The sequence below is a fragment of the Pan troglodytes genome, chromosome 19, assembly GCF_028858775.2.
Source record: "Pan troglodytes isolate AG18354 chromosome 19, NHGRI_mPanTro3-v2.0_pri, whole genome shotgun sequence".
Taxonomy (NCBI): domain Eukaryota; kingdom Metazoa; phylum Chordata; class Mammalia; order Primates; family Hominidae; genus Pan; species Pan troglodytes.
Window position 1 is genome coordinate 49,206,996 of NC_072417.2, and position 20,892 is coordinate 49,227,887.

The window sequence follows — 20,892 nt, forward strand, 5'->3', positions numbered from 1 at the left end:
CAAAACTTGCCCAGTGAGACGGAGCTCTGAATGTTTCATTTCTGAAATGTTGGGAGGGTTGATGATTATGGTGCCAGCTTGCTGACCAATAGGAGACAGATTGAGGATGATGCCTATACATGGGGGAGGGTGGAGCCAAGACAAGAAACATTGTTTAAGATTCTGGATCCAGCCATGCCTAAAACTGAACTGGACTGTTTGATTATCTGAGGAGGGAAGAGCCATGTCTAGGAAAGGAGCCCCATGGTCATCACAGCTGGCAGGCATATCCTCACACATTCTGTGTGCCTGGCACACAGAAACTCCCAGACTCAGCCACATCCACAGCTCCATCCGTCCTCCCTGACAGCTCTCTGCCATGGACTGCAAATCTCAGCTCCTGCACCACCTCACTCCTCCCTTCTTAGGCCTCAGTGTTCCCATCTATAAATGGATGCAAGTGTACCTACCTCCCAGGGTTGCCGTAAAGCTCCGGTGTGACGATAACTGAAGGAACCCAGCACTGTGCCTGGCCACAGGAGGTGCACGAGGTACACTCACTTCTTTCCCTGCCTACCTACCTAGTCATTCCACAAGTCTGACCTGAAAGGTTTTGAAAACTCTGCTTGGAGCAAGGGATGATCTGTTTGGTCATCAGGAGGCCTGGGCTGGGATGGGAGAGCCTGGCAGGCCAAGGCAGGCATCAGAAGGGGCCAGGCCAGGCTGGAACCTGACTGCAAAGCCTGAGCAGCCTCCACCTACGCCCCCAGGATCACCTTGCTGGGCTCGCCCCTGGCTAGGACATTGTGCCATGTGCAAACCTTTGTGGGCCCCAGGGTTGGGGAAGTCTGGGTCTGTGGTTCTGGAGTCTGAGCTGGCAGGCCAGTCCCACCTTCTCCTGAGCTCCAGGCTGGTGGTGCATCCATCACCTCCCTGCCATCTCTGTGTAGATGCCTAGCAGACACCTCTTCTCAACAAACCTGCTCCTCCTCCACTGCCCAGCCTGCCTCCATGCTGCCTGTGGCTCAGACCGAATGTCTGGGGTCACCCTCGGACAGTTCTCCCTCTCACACCCCAGTCTGTCTTCTCTGTAGGTTGCTGGCTGGCTTTGACCCGTACCTGGACCCAATCTGCTTGCACCTCAAAGTGCAGGCGCTCCTCCCTCTGCCTCTTCACTGTTCCCCTAGACTTTCCTAGAGCCCACTCTCTTGTCTTCTCAGTACAGCCTACCCTGACCACCACACTTACGATTGCAACCCCCAACACTCGCCACCCTTCTCTTCACTTTTTTCCTCCACAACTCACCACCTACCCTTTCACATACACATAATTTACTTATATAAGTGTATGTATGTGTATATATATATATATATATATATATATATATATCTCTTTTTTTTTCTTCCCACCTCCACCACTAGAATGAAGTTCCCATAAGGGTGTGAACATTTGCCTGAGTTGCCGCTACCCCTCCCCAGTGCCTAGCCTGGGCCTGGCACACAGTAGGTCTTCAGTAGATCTTTACTGAGGGAACGGATGCAGTTCTACCATTCTCAGGCTCAGAGGGCTTAGCACTGTCTTTGTCAGCAAAGCTCCAATCCTTCAGACTCTGGCCTGGCATCTACTGCCTCCCCCACCCCACCCCTAACCCACACTCAGGCCTGCCCTGCCTCTTGACCGCTGGGGGCTGCATAGCTTCTGGGTGTGAGAATATGGTGGCCCCAGGGCCATGACCAGGAAGGTGAGGCCAGGTGGGAGAGATGGGATGACTCCCCTTCCCTATGTGGACTCCCCTTCCCTATGTGGTCTCCACTCTGAACTGGACCCGGAGGGCTGGAAGCAGGAGCTGCCACAGAAACACAGACAGGCAGGAACTCTCACCCCTCAGGCACACCCCTGGGAAGGGTGGCAGAAAAAGCAGCCCTGGGCAAGGCCCCCTTCTGGAACTCAGCCTCCTCATCTTCCTGGTGGGCCAAGGAGCCTTGCCTCTTGGGGAGTACCTGAGGTGTGCTTATCAAAGGGTGTTCAGCCTAGGGTCCTGGGGAGACAGGTAGACTCACCTGCTGCATGACCTCCCGTTTCTGGTTCATGGCGGCCAGGTAGCGCAGAATCAGCTTGGTGGCCTCAGTTTTGCCAGAGCCGCTCTCTCCACTGACCGAGCAAAGGGGCAGAGTGAGCTCCAACCTTTCGCTGCCTCTTCTGGGGCACCCTGACTCCCATCATGAAGCAAGAGGATATGTACGGTGGGCCAACCCAGAGGTACCAGGCAATCTTCCAAGGTCCCACAGCAGTTCTGGCCAGATGCAGGCCTGCTACCTAAGGTCCCCCATTTATCCCCCACATAAAGGCAGCCCACTCACCTAATGATTATGCACTGGTTCTGTTTGGCATCGAGCATTTTGGCGAAGGCGAGATTTGCAACAGCAAAAAGGTGCCTGGGGAGACAGGTCATTAGAGCTGGCCCCTGCCTCTAAGCTCCCACACCTCCCAGGGATTGGGCAGGGAGCATCCGTATCCAGCCAAACAGCCAATCCTGCCCACCCCTCACCCTGTTGGGGGAATGCTCCCACCCCCATCCTGGTCTGAACGACAGTGGCCTCCAACCTGTAGCTGCGGCCCTGCCTGGGGAGAGACTGTCAGATTGAGTAGGTGGGCTGCCTTTCCCCATTACCTCTGACTCATGGCTCAGGTGCAGCCGGGATCCAGGCTCCCAGAGCAGGGGAAAGAGGGGCCCAAGAGACCCCAGGGCAGCGCCCCCGAGACACTCACGGGGGATTCTCTCCCAGGGCCCGTCCGTTGTACTGCTGCACCTGCTCCGGCCCATAGATTCCAAACATTTGGTATGGGTTCACCGACACCAGGATGCTCCCAATGTATGTCTGCTGGGCAGACGGTGGCCTCAGCGTCGTGGCTCCTTGCAGACCTCTATGTCCCTCCCTCCCCTATGCTGGGAGCCTGGCTCCCTGTTTCCATCCGGACAGATATCTGGCTGCCTGGACTCGGGATTCCCATCTAGAGCCCTCTACCAGCTAGCTGGGCTATGTGCTCTAACAGTGGAATATCAGGCACTGCACCAGGCTGAGCTGAGAGGAGTCTGGAGTGAGCAAACCCCACAGCCACGATCCTGGGTGGGCTCCTGCCTACTTCATTTGTTCAAGGTTGGGCCCAGGCTCCAGGAACTTCTGGCTCCTGTTGAGGGCAAACCTCCACTGCCTAGAGTGAGGAGTTGGGGAACTCAGGGGATCCTGATGTGGCCAGAGCCCTTCTGGGTGTCCTTCTCTTCCACACTGGCACTGAGGCCCTGGCCCTCTGTTCTGTCATTCTCAAGTCAGAGGCTCCCCTCTGACCCCTCTGGCCATCCCCACTCTGGGGTCCAGGTCTATGGATTCTAGGACTCTGGAAGTTCTATCTGTCAGGTCCCAGATGGTGGGGGTGTCACATATTTCTGGATTCTCTGTCTCCAGCTTTCTGCCTCTGGCATCCACCATTCTTTTTTTTTTTTTTTTTTGAGATGGAGTCTCGCTCTGTCACCCAGGCTGGAGTGCAGTGGCGCGATCTCCGCTCACTGCAAGCTCTGTCTCCTGGGGTTCACGCCATTCTCCTGCCTCAGCCTCCCAAGTAGCTGGGACTACAGGCGTGCACCACCTACACCTGGCTAATTTTTTTTTTTTTTTTTGTATTTTTAGTAGAGAGGGGGTTTCACCGTGTTAACCAGGATGGTCTCGATCTCTTGACCTCGTGATCCACCTGCCTCGGTCTCCCAAAGTGCTGAGATTACAGGGTGAGCCACTGTGCCCGGCCTCTGGCATCCACCATTCTAAGACTGTGTTTTAAGACTTCAGATTTTAGTTCTAGGCTCTGGCATTCTAGGCAGAGGCCACAGGGGCTAGGGCCCACAAGAGAAATCTGTGCATCCCACCCGGCCCCAGGAGGCAGCTGCCTTCCTGACCTAGGCCCAGGGCAGAGCCAGCCCCAGGCCTTACGTAGATGAGGTTCCGTTCAAATCTAATCTTGAGGTTGGACAGCACAGTGGTTTCCTGGAGGTCTCTAGAAGGGCACAGAGAGAAGCCGTCAGTGCCCCCAGGGCTGGTTCTGGCATGGGTCTCCCTCCCCAACTCAGTGCAGTGCCTTGATCAGATAGGCCTGAATTCAAGTCCTGTTTCTGACACCAACCAGCTAGGAGACCTTGAACAAATTACTTCCCTGTTCTGTGCCTTTTTCTTCATTTGTCCAATGGGTATGATAATCATTGTACCTACTTCATTGGGGGTTTGGGGGACACTCTTACGTAATCACTGTGATTAGATAATGATGCTGACCAACATGGCCCTCATGTTTTGAGTACCTCCAATGTGCTGGCATCCTCACAACAGCCATCCCACTCCCATTTTGTGGATGAGAAACTGAGGTGCAGAGAAACAAAGCGATTTGTGCAACGTCTGCCAGCTGGTGAGTGGTGGGGCTAGGATTTGAACCAAAGCCCGTCTAACTCACAAAGCACACCACATTTAGTCTTTGTGACACTTCATGACTGAGGGTCTGAAAATGTCCTGGGAGGTGAAAGGCAACTGCAGGAGGAGCTGCTCTGGCTGGGAGGGTGGGGACCCCATGGTGACCCCTTGCTGACCCCACCGGCCCTGCCCACTCACTCCAGCTGTGTCATGTCCTCCACACCATCCTCCCCGTGCTGCTCACGGAACCGCATGGATGGCAGGTTGCGGATGGAGTGCATCTGTGTGAGAGAGAGGCTGTGTCTGCAGGTTGAAGGGCACCCCCTCCCCCACTGACCCCTGGCTTGGTCATACCTGGGGCCTGCTACCATTGTTGGGGAGGGAACCCCAAGGCCAGGTGGGTCCTGCAGGTCTCCTCATTACAGAATGCTGTGGCCCCCAGAACCTGCATGCGACCCTCACACATGAGACACACGCATACGCTCAGTGCCCAGGCAGGCCCTCCCATGAGCTCCCAAGTGTCCTGCCCTAGGGGGTGAGCAAAGGCATATGCAGGTACATGGGTGCATGGGCCAGCTCCCTCCCAACCGCAACTCTTCCAGCACCAGCAGACCCCATATGTTGGCTTGTGTGACAACTCAAAGGACACTTGTGACCTGGTGCATGGGGCCTCTAGGAGGGCAGAGATGGAGACTGTCTTAGCACCACACCCCCATGCTCATCCTGGGGAAAATGTGTGGACACCTGCATATGGACCCACACTCAATGGCGTTTACAGCTCATACAACTCCCAGGCACACAGGTGTTCCTGTAGGCCTGTGGGCACATACGCAGGCCTGTGGGGCCCGGCTGGAGGCACACGGTGTGCAGGCACATGCTCTACCTGTCCACTTGGCACATACATCTGGGCGCACAGCTGGGTCCCTCCCTACCCTGGGGGTCTGGTGAATGGAAGTCCTGATGCCACCTTTGGGCTGCAGGGTCTCCTCTGTGAGCACACGTCTGTGCACATGGGCAGAGGGTGGGCAAACAACCCTGACCCCCAGGGATGCCACATCTGCTCAGACCTCATACGCTAGCTTTCGTCATTTGGCCGTGGTACACACTTGCACACATGCTCAGGCCTGCAGGCCTGCGCAGGATCCACATGACTGGGAGCACACACGTGTACACCCTCAGCCTTTCCAATCCCAGCTGCACCCTGAACAGGCGAGGAAAGAGGACACCAGGAAGGAACCCTGCATGCCTGTCGCTGGACTGCTAAGTAGGGCACAGCGAGTATCACCCTTTCGGCCCTGGCCTCCGGCCCACCCATCTGCCCACGTGCTTGCCAGCAGCCGCAGACCCTGAATAATTCAGCCACTCACGTATTCCAGGGTAAGGAGGACCCAGGCATCCTTGCCCCTCACCCCTAGGCGCCCTGCGCCCCGCTCCCGCAACGCTGCAGCCCACACAGCGCGGGGCATCCGCCGCCGGGGCCAGGGCCCCCTCAGCAGCCAGGCTGCCCCAGTTGCCATTGTTGGGCCCGGCTGGCTGCCTGCTCCGCCAGGCATGGTCTGCAGAGGCTGAGACGCACCTGCTGCCCCTGCTTGCCCCGCCCACCACCCCGGCATCCTGAGAGAGGCTCCGGTGACAACGCACCTCAGCCAAGGGCCACCCAGCATCAGGCTCGAGTTCCACCTTGAGTGTGGCAGCCAGGCATGGGCTGGGCACCCATCCGAAGGGCTGCCTACCCTGCACCCCACATGGGGTTCCAGAAGGACTCCTGGTTCAGTTTTCCCTCTGTGCAATGAGGAGTCTGGAAGTTTGGATCCTGAGCCCCTCACCCTGACCTATTCCAGAATCCTGCAGCCCAGGGGACTTCAAAGGGCAGCAAAAACCCTGAGGAAACAGGAGGCTCTAATTTGGGGGAGGGTCAGTAGGAGGCAGGAGGAACTGCAGAGACCTGGATGTGCGGTGGAACAGGATGGATAGGCATGTCCGGCAGTTTCACATCTGGCTTGGCCAAAATCTCTGAGGGGAAGTTAGGGGCCAGACCTGTCATCCAGATTGGATCAGGGCGGGGCTGCCCAGGGCCCAAGCCGAATATGAACAAAGATCCTTCCCCAGAGTGACCTGGAAGCAGTTTCCCACGTCTCTGTCCTGGGCCTGCCTGTGCTGGGCATCCTCTTGTTCAACCCTCCAGAGGTTCTGGGAGGTCCAGGCTGTTCTCCCCAAGTGACAGACCCAGAGACTGAGGCCCCAGCAAGCAGCCTCTCTCCAAGGTTGCACAGGGCTCCTCAGGCTGTCTCTCTTGCCCTGTTTCCTAGACCAGAACCCTCAAACCCTCCCTGTAATCTGTGCCTCCATACCTTGTTCCGCCAGCTTGGGGGGCCGACCTCCTCCCAGGAGCCCCTAAGGGACAGGCAGGCAGCTCCAGGGCCCAGGTGGCAGGACTGGGGATGGGTGTGTACTCGTGGCCAGGGTCCATAGGCATCTGCCCGAAGCCAGAGGCAGGACCAGCGAAGACTACAGGCTCTTGGCTTGGGGTCCTGGATGGGCTGGACTCGAGGCTTCAGGGTTGCAGGTCCAACTCGCTGGAAAGAGCTCAGCTTCTGCACACGAGGCATGACCACAGCAAAACGCCCAGGGGCTGCCTGGCGCCGTTCACCCCCCTTGGGCAGGGGCTCTGGGGCCCTGATGGGCGCCAAGGGGGCTGCGGCTTGGGGCAGTGTTCCCCAGCGGTGCCATGGTGGCCATGTGGCCCTGGTCTGGTCACACGCAGCCAGTGGGTATGAGAGGCTGGGCCTTAATGTCTTTTGCTCTGGGAGGACATCCTTGGGGGGAGTGATATCCTTGGGGGGAGTGATATCCTTGGGGGGAGTGACATCCTTGGGAGGTGCTGGGGTTGGAGGCTTGGTCTCTGCTGGCAGCTGGGGGTCCCCCAGGGTGGCCTCTTCTTCAGGCTTCTCAGGGGTTGGACCAGCTGATTTGGTGAGCTGTCCAGGCCCCGGCTCATGGTGTCTGCCCAGGAAGACCCTGGTCATATCAGCAGCTGGATCCTCAGGCTGGAGGGTGGGGGATGGCACAGGGCCCAGGAGCTGGAGAAAGGGGTTTTCCGGCACAGGGGGTGGCCTGGAAAAGCCTCGGCGGCTGCCTGCACCTCCTGGCCAGGGGGAGGGTGGGCGTTGGGTGGGAGGCATGTCCACGTCCCAGCTGGGGGCCAGTTGGGGCACGGTCCAGGGCGTCTCTGAGTCCTCGGGTTCTCGCGGGCTCTCCCGGTGTTCCAGGGGCGCCCGCCAGGCCCCGGCCCTGGGCGGTCGGTGGAAGGGCAGGCGCACTTGAGGCTTCACAGCCCGAGTGGGTGGCTCGCTGAGGCGCCGCCACGTGTGCGGGAGGCGCGAGGGCAGATTCAGGGAGCTGCGCCGCGGGCTGTGGCAGAGCCCCAGGGGCGGCGAGGGCGGCCTGGGTGAGCCCGGCAGCGGCGAGCCGGGTGGGCCCAGGCGCCCAGCGGCTCGGCGTGGGGCTGGGGACTCCTGCAGCGAGCGGGGCCGGCGGGCCGGGGTTGGGAAGGGCGGCTGGAAGGGGCCCGTGCGCAAGGACAGCTGAGGCGACCGGGGCGCCAAGGGTGAGCAGTAGCCGAGGCCCGGCGAGCTCCTCAGCGAGGGCTGGGGCGAGGCCAGCGGTGACCAAGCTCGCCTCCGCGACGCCCGTGGAGAGGCCCCGGGGAAGCCGAAAGCCGCCCCTCTCCGGCGGGAGCCCCTGAACGAGGGTCGGGGCCCTGGGAAGGCTAGTAGGTCGGGGGGCACCTCCGGGCTCACGGCAGGGGGCTCCACGAAGGCCCACCAGCTGGCCTGCGGCGCCGGTGGCACGTGCGCTGGGGCGGCCCAGGGCGGCGGGTGGCGGCGGAGGGAGCCGTAGGGCGAGGCCGGCCGGGGCAGGCCCGAGAGCGCCGGGGAGAGCGGCGGCGCGGGCGGGGGTCCGGGGCTTGGGGGCCGCGGGGGCACGGGCGGAGACAGGAGCGCGCTCCAGTGGGAGAGGGTCCTGGGCGCGGGCTGTGGCGCGGGCGGGCGGCGCGCGTCGTTGCTGCTGCGAGCGCGCGGCTGGGCCCTCCTCAGCACGATGGGCGTGCCGGGCTTCTCCGGGTCCATGCCAGCCAGCTTGTAGCCGAAGCGTTTGTAGGCCGCCTCCCTGACAGCAGGGCCGCCCGCCCGGGCCTTCTGGCTGCCCCTGAGCCGCGTGATGGGCTTCTTCTCCGACAGCGTCTTCTTGAGGAACCGCGCAAGCGAGGTGGCAGGGCGAGGCACGGGGCGGCCAAACTCAGGGCCGAAGCCCAGGCCCCGGTGGGCGCCGAAGGCCGACAGCGCGCGCTGGAGGTTGCGCTGGCGCGGCGTGAGGAAGCCCCAGAAAGGGTGGCCGTAGGGCACAGCGGAAACCGGGGGCAGCTCCTCCTCGTCCTCTTCTTCATCCGCATCCCCCAAGGGGAGAGGAATGTCCAGAGAGGGTGGCAGGGGCACCTCCAGCTTCTCCTTCCCAAACAGCTTCACCTGGGGTCGCGGGAAGAGGCGGAACTTGCGGATGAGGGACAGCTTGGACCTGGCGGGCTTATCCATACCTTGCTGCTCGAAGAAGGCGGCGCTGGGCAGGCGGAAGGAGGTCCCCTGACGCTCTACGCCCGCGTCCTCTGGTTCCTCCAGCTCGGCGATGTCATCCATGGCGTGGGCATAGGGGTTGTGGGGCGACGGGATGGGCGGTGGTACCCAGGGGTACACAAAGGCCGAAGCCGACTCCTCCGGGTAAAAATAGGGCACCTCGGGGGGGTAGATGGCCTCGTCCCCACCGCCATAGACGCCTTCGGCATAGGGGACGGTGTAGTGGACTCCGTAGGGATCAAAGTAGGGTACATCGTAGGGAGTGTGGTATGGGAGGTCATAGGGTGGGTATGGCGCGTCGTACGGCGCATAGGGATCCAGGTAGTAGCCATAAGGGTGCGCCTCGCCCTCGTACCCATCGTGGTAGCTGTAAGGAGACGAGTACCCCGACGGGGGCGCATATGGGGGTTCGTAATCGTCGTAGCCATAGCCGTAGGTGTACCCCGGATCAAAGGGGCCACCGTAATAGTCGGGGTGGTAGTAGTCATAGGGATCCTCGGGCGGGTACCCGTAGTAGTAGTCGCCGTAGGGTGGCCAGGCCGGGCTGTAGGGGCCGAGGCCCGCCAGGTAGGGTTCCTGCTCCTCGTAGCGGTGGAGTGACTGCCGGTCGTAGTAGTCGTCGCCGTCGCGGTGATAGTCATAATACTCGCCCAGGTCCTGGAAGCCCTCAAGCCCGTACAGCGACTTGCGGGAGCCCGAGTGATGGAACGGGGCCTCGTCCTCGAAGGGCAGGAAGCCCAGGGGCTCGCCTGACGCGTAGATGCTGCGGCTGCGGGGGAACCTCTGGAGCCGGCCCCCGGGCCGCAGGATCTCGGCACCCGACGGGAAGGGGAGTTTGCGGGAGCCCATGCGGGAGCTCGAGCGCTGCAGCCAGGCGTCCACTGTGGCCTGTTCGCTGCCCGACTCCTCGGCCTTCTTGAGGAGGAACTTTTTTGTGAGCCAGTTGATGGCCGTGGACGCTTTGCTGAGTGACCGGGCGCGCGGCCGCAGGCGGCCGTAGCCACAGCGGCCTGGGAAGCGGATCACCATGAAGGACGGCTTCTTGCCCTTCATCGCCCGCTTCTTCTTGCCCATGCGCATCTGCGTCATGAGCTTTGACGTGGACTTGAGCACGGTGCGGGCCTTCTTCTTGCGCTTGGTCTTCTGGGGGCCGGTGTGGAGGCCCCAGAAGAAGGCCGAGGCGCTGCGGAACTGGCCCTTCTTGGAGATCTTGGGTGTACGGTCGCGGAAGCCCATGAACAGCCGCGACGTCCCCTTCAGGCTCCGTTTGGGCTTCTCTGGCTCCAGTGCCTTCTTCCCCTTCTTCCCTTTCTTGGCTTTCTTCTCCTCATCTTCCTCCTTCGCCATGGTGGCTGCCTGCTCTCTACAGGGCCTGGGGCCGGTGTCACGGGCTCAGGGACTTGGAGACACAGGGACCTGCTCGGTCTCTTGCCCGCGGCTGGACACGCGGCCTCCTCGGGCTGGGAGCAGACCGGACTGGCCCCAGGTGGCGTGGGGAGGGCCGAGCCAGGATTCCGGGAGGGCGGATCCATAATTCATCTCCTCTAGAGCGCCTTGGGTTTCACCCTAGAGCAGTAGTGGAAAGTGTGTGGGTGTTGTTTACCGGGATGGGGAAGCCTGCCTATGAGGCCTGTGCTGGGGGAGACATTCTGGCCTCGGAGTCGTCATGGCAACATCAGTGCTCATCCTGGTTAGGCCCTCCCTGGGCCACAGCTGGCTCAACCCCATGAAGGGAGCCCTTGGGTCACTTCGGCTTCACAGAGGAAGACATTGAGCCACAGAGATGGAATGCCACCTGCCCTAAATCACCAGCACACCTGCACTGGGCCAGAAGTGGGGCCTAGGGTGGGATGGTCAAAGCCCACCAAGTCATCTTGGAAGAGAACTTTGAACCCTCTAGGTCCTAGGCAAGGGAGGAGGGGAATGGGCAGAGCAGGTGCTGGGCTGCGGTCAGTGTAACAGGAGCTGGCTGACTCTCAGGAGCTGAATAATACATGGGGTGGGGAGCCAGGCTGCCGACTCAGAAGGCAGGGCAAGGAGGGGTGTTTCAGTGGAACTCCACTTGTGTGTGTGTGTGTTGGGGCGGGGGCAGGGGTAGAGAGGCAGAAATGGAGGTTGGGTCAGGCCTGGCTCAGACCCTAGGCTCTGTCACTGACTGGCTGTGTGGGTCCAGGAAAGTCCTTGTCCTCTCTGGGCCTCAGTTTCCTCTGAAGAATGGGAGTGATAAGCTATGCCCCATCTCCTTCACCAAAAGGAAGCAAGACCTGATGGAGCTGCTGGGTAACTGGAGATGCCTCCTGCTGGCTCCTTTCTGGGGTCCCTGCCTAGCCCTGTCCTCTCCTCTTACTTTCTGCCCTGGCTGAGTAGGCTGTGGCCATGTGGTTACTGCCTTCTCTGGGCATAGCTGATTGCTTCATATGGCCTGACCTAAGGCTGCATGTCCAAAGTCTGGTTGGTGGCCAGTCTAACTCACTTTTGAGAACCTGCACTAAAAGAGGTAGGGGGTGGGGAAAACTGGGCAGGCCAGCGGGGGTGGGGAGTGGCAGCTCTGAGACCTGAAGCCTCAGAACCAGCTCTCCTCCTCCTCTTCCTCCTCAAGATGGACCTCAGTTAACATCAAGCTCCCTACTTACTGAACTCTGGTTCAGTCTTTTGGTCCCAGAGCTAATTCTTTGGTTGTTTAAGGTTTAGCATAGGAGACCCCAGAGCAGCAAGGTTCTGGCCCTGGTTCTGCCACTTGCCAGCTCCACGCCCTCAGATCAGTGGCTTCAGAGCCTCAACGTGCTCAGCTGTGAAACAGGGACAGGGTGAGGCCTTCCCAGGTAAGTGGCAGGAGCAGAGAGGGGACCATGCAGCCGGTGAGGTCTCCCCCTCTCTGTCTGCCTCTTCCCCCTGCTCACTTTCTCTGGCTCTTCACTTTCCTCTTCTTCCTGCTCCTCCTTCCCAAGATTCACCTGGAGCCAGTCAGTGCCCAGCCACTCAGAGGAGTTGCACCAGGGGCTGTTGGTGCCTGGTGCAGGCAGTCTCACAGGGATGGGGAGTGGGGCTTGATGGAAACCAGAGAAATTGGATGGAGGGCTTTTGGAGCGAATTAGGGGATACATGCAGGAAGTGGGCCTCCTGCAGAGCAGGAGTTTGAGGGGCTGCCCACTCTCCCTTCTGTTTTTGGGCAGTGGCTCTTGCCCGCTTGAGGAAAAATGAAGGACAGGGGCAATGTTCTTTCTTTTTTTTTTTTTTTTTTTTTTTGAGACAGAGTCTCGCTCTGTTGCCCAGGCTGGAGGGCAGTGGTGCAATCTCGGCTCACTGCAACCTCCGCCTCCCGGGTTCAAGCAATTCTTGTGCCTCAGTCTCCCAAATATCTTGGATTACAGGCATGTGCCACCACGCCTGGCCAATTTTTGTATTTTTAGTAGAGACGGTTTTTACCATGTTGGCCGGGATGGTCTCGAACTCCTGATCTCAGGTGATCCACCAACCTTGGCCTCCCAAAGTGCTGAGATTACAGATGTGAGCCACGGCGCCCAGCCAAGACATTCTTTCTGAGCCTGGAGATATCAACAACTGCCCCAGCTCCTCTTGGAGCCAGTTTCCAAAGTGAGGCCCCAGTCAGGTGTGTTGCACAGTGGTCTCATGGGACTCTCACAGCAGGTCTGTGAGATATGAGCTATTAGTATATCCATTCTCCGGATGAGGAAACTCAGACTCAAAAGATGAAGGGACTTGCTCGAGGCCACCTGGCTTGGGAAGGTAGAACCCAGGCCTGGCCGGGTCCAGAGCTACCTCCCTTACTAGGCCCTCCTGCCCACTGAGCTCCTGGGTCATCACTGGGTTTAGAGTGGCTTAGGATACTGGGCAGAGCCAGGAGCATAGTCGTGCTAACCCCACAACCTGCTCCTGCCTGGAGGGGGAGGGCCCTGACCAAGCCACTGGGCAAACCAGAGCCCAGCTGGGCCTCCAACAGGCACCAAGGCCTCTCCAGTGCTTGCCCACTGCTACCCCAACCTGGATTCCTCAGTCAGCCTGGCCCCTTTCCCTAAGGGTCCTGAGCCAGCATTTACTCACTCACCCATTCATTCAAAAGCCTCTGTGGGAAGTGTGCTGCATGCTAGGCACCGTCTAAGTGCTGGGACACAGCTGTGAACAAAACAGAGAAAAACCCTGCCCTCATGCAGTTACCATATGTGGGTGGAGAGAAAGCCAATAAACATGGAAAATCAGTAACAGATAATGGGGCGTAAGTGCTGTGGAAGGGACAGCAAGAAGTGGGGGTGTGACATTAAACAGGAAGTCAGGGAAGGCCTAGTGGCTATGGGGCCATGGAGAGAGCCTGTGGGCAGTGCACAGTCCCAAGCAGGTGGAGGAGCAGCCAGGCCAGGTGGCTGGAGGGCAGTGGGGGTGCACTGGGTGGTGAGGTCAGAGTTCAGGGGCACACGTGCAGAGCCTGTGGGCCACAATGAGGGCTTGGCTTCGACTGCCAGTGAGGCAGGAGCCGTGGGAGGAGGGTTTTGGCAGAGAAGGGATGGAATTCGACCTCAGTCTTTTTTTTTTTTTTTTGAGACAGAGTCTCGCTGTGCTGCTCAGGCTGGAGTGCGATGGTGCGATCTTGGCTCACGGCAACCTCTGCCTCCCAGGTTTAAGCAATTCTCCTGCCTCAGCTTCCCAAGAAACTGGGATTACAGGCACACACCACCACGCCCAGCTAATTTTGTATTTTTAGTAGAGACAGGGTTTCACCATGTTGGCCAGGCTGGTTTCGAACTCCTGACCTCAGGTGATCTGCCTGCCTCGACCTCCCAAAGTGTTGGGATTACATCCGTGAGCCACCAAGCCTAGCCTCGACCTCAGTCTTGATAGCAGCCTCTACTGCTATGGGAGAAGCGGCTGCAGGAGTGAGGGTGAAGGCAGGGAGGCCAGCATGGAAGCTGCTATGGAGGTCCTCCTGCACCAGGCTGCCAGCGGTTAAAGTGTGGAGAAGTGGTAGGATGCTGGGGACATGTGGCAGGTAGGACTGACAGGATTTGATGATGGGGATGAGGCAGGGTGCAGGAATGGCTCCCAAGTTTCCTTACTGAACATCAGGGAGAATGGAGAGGCCGTCAGGTCATTGACCAGGATGAGGAAGGCTGCAGGCAGAGCAAATTGAGGGAGTAGGGCCCAGGATCCAGCTTTGGGCACTGGGCACTGCTGGGGGGCCATCACAGCCACCAGGGCTGGTGACATCAGTTAGGGAGTCATTGGCATCTAGATGGCATTGAAGCCACAGCTCTGGAGGATGACACCAGGGAATGAGTATAGAGGGAAGAGAGGCCACGGAACGAGCCGCAGGGCTGCAGTGCTTAGGAGCCAAGGAGGCAGTGAGTGAGCACCACGAAGCCAGCCAGAGGAGGAGGTAGAGGCCCAGGAGGGAGTGGGGTCCTGGGGGCTGCACAGGAGGGCGGGACTGCTATGACAGATGGGACCGCTATGACAGATGAGCATGTTAGTCAAGAATGGAGAGCTGACTAATGGATGCAGCTCCTTAGAGCTCCAGGGGTGACTGTGACAAGAATGGTCCCAGTACAGTAGCAGGGGCAAGGGAAGTTACACCTGATGGAAGAGGTTTCAAGAAAGACAGGACCAGGGCCAGGTGCAGTGGCTCATGCCTGTAATCCCAGCACTCTGGAAGGCCAAGGCAGGTGGATCATATGTGGTCAACAGTTCGAGACCAGCCTGACCAACATGGTGAAACCTCATTTCTACTAAAAATACAAAAATTAGCTGGGCGTGGTGGCGCATGCCTGTAATCGCAGCTACTCAGGAGGCTGAGGCAGGAGAATCACTTGAACCTGGGAGGCAGAGGTTGCAGTGAGCCAAGATGAAGCCATTGCACTCCAGCCTGGGCAACAAGAGCAAAAACTCCGTCTCAAAAAAAAAAAAAAAAAAAGACAGGACTGTGGTGGTCACAAGGCGGGCACACTTGTGAGCATACTAAAACCACAGCATTGTACACTTTGATGGGTGAATTGTATGGAGTGCGGATTATATATTGATTGTTTTAAAAAAGAAAAAGGACAAGAGGGAGGGAAGGAAGGAAGGATGCAAGTAATTCACCCCTGGGGATCTCTCTTACACGTCCTTATGGGTAAGGACACACAAACAGAGCTGCTCATTGCTGCAGTACACCACAATGCATTCCAGGATGGAACACAACACAGCTATAACAAGGAATGTGGACGATCTCTGTGTCCTGATAGGGAGCGATCTCCAGGACCTGCTAGTGCAGGAAGCAGGCTGCAGAACAGCCTTTGACTACAGTGTTTACTGAAGCCTTTCTGTAGGAAGAGAGTGTGTTTGTGTGTGTGTGTGTGTGTGTGTGTGTGTGTCAGGGGAGGTGGTAAGAATATAAGTTTGTATTCTTATGTTTGCCTTTTTTTTTTTTTGAGACAGTCTCACTCTGTCAACCGGGCTGGAGAGCAGTGATGCGATCTCAGCTCACTGCAACCTCCACCTCCTAGGCCTCAGCTTCCTGAGTAGCTGGAATTACAGGCATGCACCACCATGCCTGACTAATTTTTGTATTTTTAGTAGGGACAGGGTTTTGCCATGTTGGCCGGGCTGGTCTTGAACTCCTGGCCTCAAGTGATCTGCCCACCTCATCCTCCCAAAGTGCTGGGATTATAGGCATGAGCCACTGAGCCACCATGCTCAGCTTGTGTTTGCTTTTTTATTTCCATATTAGAAATACTGCAGCCAGGAGCAGTGGCTCATGCCTGGGCACTTTGAGAAGCTGAGATGGGAGGAGCCCAGGAGTTTGAAACTAGCCCAGGCAATATAACGAGACCCTGTCCCTAGATAACAAACCGAAAAATTACAGGTGGCAAGCACCTGTAGGCCCAGCTACTCAGGAGGCTGAAGTGGGAGGATCGCTTGAGCCAGGATTTTGAGGCTGCAGTGAGTCGTGATCATGCCACTGCACTCCAGCCTCTGACACAGAGCAAGACTCTGTCAAAACAAACAAAAGAAATACAGCGCCAGGTGTGGTGGCTCACACCTGTAATCCTAGCACTTTGAGAGGCCAAGGTAGGCTGATTACCTGAGCTCAGGAGTTCGAGACCAGCCTGGGCAACACGGTGAAACCCCATCTCTACTAAAATACAAAAAAATTAGCTGGGTGTAGCAGCGTGCGCCTGTAGTCCTAGCTACTTGGGAGGCTGAGGCAGGAGAATTTCTTGAACCCGGGAGGCAGAGGTTGCAGTGAGCTGAGATCATGCTACTGCACTCCGGTCCAGGCGACAGAGTGAGACTCCGTTTCAAAAATAATAATAATAATACAGCAAAAGATACACAAGAAATTAATGAGAATAGTTATCTCACTGTAAATCTTTCTATATTAGTTTGATTTTTATCCATATGAATGCATTTCTGAGTCAAAAACCAAAAAAAATGTAACATTTAAAAGTGTAAATGTGGGCCAGGCGCGCTGGCTCACACCTGTAGTCCCAGCACTTCGGGAGGCCGAGGCAGGTGGATCACTCGAAGCTAGGAGTTCAAGACCAGCCCAGACAATATGGCAAAACCCTGTCTCTACTAAAAATACAAAAATCAGCCGAACATGGTGGTGCACACCTGTAATCCCAGCTACAGATATGCACAGTGTGGTGGCTGAGGCAGAAGAATCACTTGAACTCAGGATGTGGAGGTTGCAGTGAGCCGAGATTGCATCACTGCAATCCAGCCTGTGTGACAGTGCGAGACCCTGTCCCCCACCACCCCCCAAAAAAGTGTATATGTGAAAATGGAAAAAAAAAGGGATTGGAGACTGAGTGGAAACACCACTTTAGAGGGGCTCTCAGGAAGAATGTCAGGGACCTGAGATGTCACAGGTCCAACCCCACCCCCACCCCAGCATCATGTAACATTTGTTACATTTGTTGAAAGTGAAGCAGAGAGAGGTCAGAGACTTGCTGGGGAGAAGCAGGGCAGGGCTGGCCCTTCAGGCCCAAGAGCACCTCCCAGAGCCATACCTTCTGTCTGCCCCAAGTAGGGGAGCCTTGTCTGTCTGTCCAGAAGAAAGGCTGAGAGGCCACCATTCTCTAGCGGGCTTGCCCAAGTCCTGCCTCAAAGCCTCAGGCAGGCATCTTTCCACTGCAAAGCCCCATTGTCCAGATGAAGAACCTGCCTCTCAGAGAGGCAAGCCCAGCTCTAGCCCAGGGGACGTGGAGCCTAGTGGCTCAGAGCTCTGGGTCAGGTCTCATTCCTCTCCTGGATCTGACCCATAGCAAGTCATGCAGCCTCAGCGTTGGAGTCTCCTCATCTGTGAGTGTAGATGCCTCCCTTACCAGGGCTGACCTGGGCATTACATGAGATAGCGGAGAGCCGGGCACAGTGGCTGGCCTGGGCAAGCAGCTGTTGTTATGACTGCCAACATCGTTGCTACAGGCTGCTGCCTGTCTGCTCTGAGTGAGGAGGTCTGGGTGACTGCTGGCAGCAAGTCCTGCCCACTTGATCCCTCCTGGTCTCTGGGTCCCAGGCTTGACCTCAGGATAGTAGTCAGCTGAGGCTGCCCCTTCTCTGGTAGGTTCCAGGTCCTGCCTTCCTCTCAGGGTCCCCATCCTCTGTGCAGGCACAGAGCGGGTGTCAGGGAGCAAGTCTCTCATTCATTCATTCCTTAAATATTACTTGTGCATTAGTTGTGCATCTATTATGTGCCAAGCACTGTGCAGGGCACTTGGGGTTCGCAGAGTTGAGTGGAACCAGACATGATCTCTGCTCTCATGGAGCTCCCTGTGTTGTAGGGGACACAGACTTTGTTCTTTTTTTTTTTTCTTTTGAGACAGGCTCTGGTTCCATCACTCAGGCTGGAGTGCAGTAACATAATCACAGCTCACTGCAGCCTCAAGCTCCCAGGCTCAAGCAATCCTCCCACCTCAGCTGCCCAAGCAGCTGAGACTACAAAGGTGGGCTACCGCACCTGGCTAATGTTTTTTTGTAGAGACAGGGTCCCACTATGTTGCCCAGGATGGTCTTGAACTCCTTGCCCCCGGGCAATATTCCTGCCTCAGCCTCCCGAAGTGTTGGGTTTACAGGTATGATCCACTGTGCCCATCCTGGATGCAGACTTTAAGCAGAGTCACATCAACAAGAAGAGCTGTGAAGGTCAGGGCATGACCCACAGATGCCCAAACACTGCACTGGAGGTCCAGGAAGATTCTCCTGACAAGGCAACCCTGAGCCAAGATCTGAAGTATAAGAGGGAGCTTATAACATGGAAGAAGGAACAGTATTCCTGGCAGGTGGAACAGCATGTGCAAAGGTCAGGTGGTAAGAGGGGCTTCAAGGACAGTCCTATGGCTGGAGCAGAGTGATTGAGGGCATGTAAAATGAGAGGTGGCCAGGGTGGCAGGCAGGGACTAGCCCAATGACCGTGAAAGGGATGGGACTTTGGTCACTGTTCCGCATTTCCAGATGTTTACTATGTGCCAGGCTTGGTACTAAATGCTTTTCTGGAATATCTCACTAGATTCTCACATAGATGAAGGGCTTGATCTTAGAGAGGTTAGATCCCTCAGCCGAGAGCCCACAGTGAGGAAGCCATGGGGCCTGTGTCCCTGACTGCAAGACCTGTGCTCAGAACGGCCAGGCCACACAGAGCTCAACTCTCACTACAACCTCCTGAAGTCGGTGTGGTTACTCTTCCCACTTTACAGATGAGGACATGGGCCCAGAGAGGTTATGTGAGTGACACAGCTTGAAGGCGGAGTTAAGCCTGGGCAGTCTGGCTTCAGAGTGTCCACAGTCTCAACCACTGCCTCACGTGGCTTCTTAGAAAATATTATAAAAAGAAGCTCGGGCTGCCATGTGGAAAAGAATGGAGAGGGGACAATGACACAGCTGGGAGCATGCTGTGATGGTGTACAGTGGACACATTCAGGATGAGGTGAAACAGGCTGGCCCTGGTGAGAGGCTAGATGGGGCTGGGATGAGGGTGGAGACAAGTAGTCTTGGGGTTGGCTTGGTGCAACCGGGGGGTGCGGGGAGTGTCTCTGAGGTGAGGCCGGGGGTATGGGAACGCCATGTTTGGTCTGGGACACGGTGGGCTTGGGATGGCTACAGGACAGTGCAGTGGAGAGTCAAAAAGGCTGCTCGGACCCAGGTCTGGCGAGATGGAAGCTGGAGGTCAGGTGAGCTGTCTAGGAGAGGGACAGAGTGGGAAGGAGAGGGTCTTGACTCGGCTTTCTTGCCAAAGGAGGGTTCCGAAATGAGAAACTGTGGAATCTAAGCTGCAGAGGAAGAAAGATGGAGAATGAGTGAATGCACACGTGTGGGACAGATAGATGAATATTCATGTCTTTGGCTCCTATGTACCTGAGTCTTCTAAAGCTGCAGGCCATACTACCCCCGGGAGGCTGCAGGGATGCCACCTGGGAGATGAATGCAACTCTGCTGCCTGGGCATGGGCCTGCGTGAGGGTGCAGACCCCTGCCTGTGATCATCAGGGAGGGTGATGAGAACAAGGTGGCTGACAGGGTGAGGCCCAAGCCTGGAGCTTACCCAGGTGCGGGGACGGGAGGGTCAGAGACCTTTGGGGGGTCTTAGGGAGCTTCCCCAGCCTTAAGGGCACCGCAAGCTGCCACTTCACACTGACCTGGGCATACGCAGCTGCAGGATCCCTTGCTCGCTCTCTCACAAGCAAATGTAGACTGCACAACCATCCTGACCACAGATCCAGAAAGCCCAGGACATAACAGAGCCGCAGTGCCTGCCCTGATCCATGCGCACACAGATCTAGCCCAGGAACAAGCCCATCCACGGTGAGAAACTTGTGGCCCAGTGGCTGGAGCCTCTCACCTGAGCCCTCACTGCCTGAGGACCCCCAGCCTCTGGCCTCATTTCCCACCCTTTGCCAGCCAGCCTTGGGGACAAAACAGGCCTGGATCTAATCCAAGGTCTGGACTCACCCTGACACCCTGTGAACTCAAGGCCTTCCCTACCTCACCCTGGGCCCAGAGCCCCTACCTGTAAAGTGGAAGTGGGAATGGCCACCAGCCAGGCAGAAACCCTCACTTAGGGCCTCATGGCCAGGCATCAGGACAGTCAGGAGAGGGGCCGAGGTAAGCCACAGAGGCCCTGCCTGTCTTGGTATCCCACCATCGCCAGAAGGGGACTGCATGGGCATCACACCCCTCACAGATGAACAAAGTGAGGCAGAGAAGGGCCTCAAGATGAGTTAGGGGCGAGGCCCCAGCTCTGCTGCTGCCCCTTCCCTTATCACCCCTGCAGCCTGGGATGCGAGGGTGGCCAGTGATAGACCCCAAGGACTCTAGGCTAAGGTCTCCTTACCTGCGTTCTGTGGCCTGCTCCCCGCCTGCATGCCGCCTCATGGGGGTCCTCTGGCTGGCCCAGGAGCACAGTTGGCCCAGCAGAGCAGCTCAGTGTTATGGGGAAGGGAGGCCCAGCCCACCACGCCGACCGCCTGGGGCCCTATGTATATTTAATGATGTCTATTATTCCTGTTTTGTCTCTGGAAAGGAGTGAGCAGCTGACAGGGGAGCCACGAACAGCCTGGAGAGCTGAGCATGGGCCTGCTCCACACTCCAGCGGGGCCCGAGGCCCCCGGGAACTCTACCCCTCCTGGCAGCCTCACAGAACCTGCTGCATCCATCTCAAAAGGCATACCTCCTCCAGGAAGCCTTCCCCGCTGCTCAGAGGTCTTAAATCCAGGGTCTGCACTCACAAACCGTGCAGCCTACACCAGCTTCTGGGGGACAGCAGAATACTGTGGGGGGCCTGGCACAGTCCCTGGCACACGGTAGGCACTCATCGAGCCCCTGCCAGCCCCTCTACTCCTGACT

The 20,892-nt window shown here is 57.6% G+C and overlaps 1 protein-coding gene across 50 annotated transcripts in view; it reads right to left on the reverse strand.

Annotated features, from left to right (window-relative positions):
* MYO15A (myosin XVA) overlaps positions 1–10,497 on the reverse strand; it is a 61,115-nt gene extending 50,618 nt beyond the window's left edge. For all 50 annotated transcript variants that reach the window (XR_010152971.1, XR_010152934.1, XR_010152968.1 and 47 more), the window contains exons 1-6: positions 6,782–10,497; positions 4,629–4,711; positions 3,963–4,026; positions 2,749–2,858; positions 2,340–2,414; positions 2,040–2,130 (exon numbers count right to left, since the gene is read on the reverse strand). Coding sequence is in view for 7 of the 50 variants with exons in the window: in XM_054670327.2 (XP_054526302.1) it covers positions 2,040–2,130; positions 2,340–2,414; positions 2,749–2,858; positions 3,963–4,026; positions 4,629–4,711; positions 6,782–10,408 (4,050 nt within the window). In the remaining 43 variants the exon portion in view is untranslated. The remainder of the gene's footprint in view (positions 1–2,039; positions 2,131–2,339; positions 2,415–2,748; positions 2,859–3,962; positions 4,027–4,628; positions 4,712–6,781) is intronic.
* Positions 10,498–20,892: the final 10,395 nt, after the last annotated feature.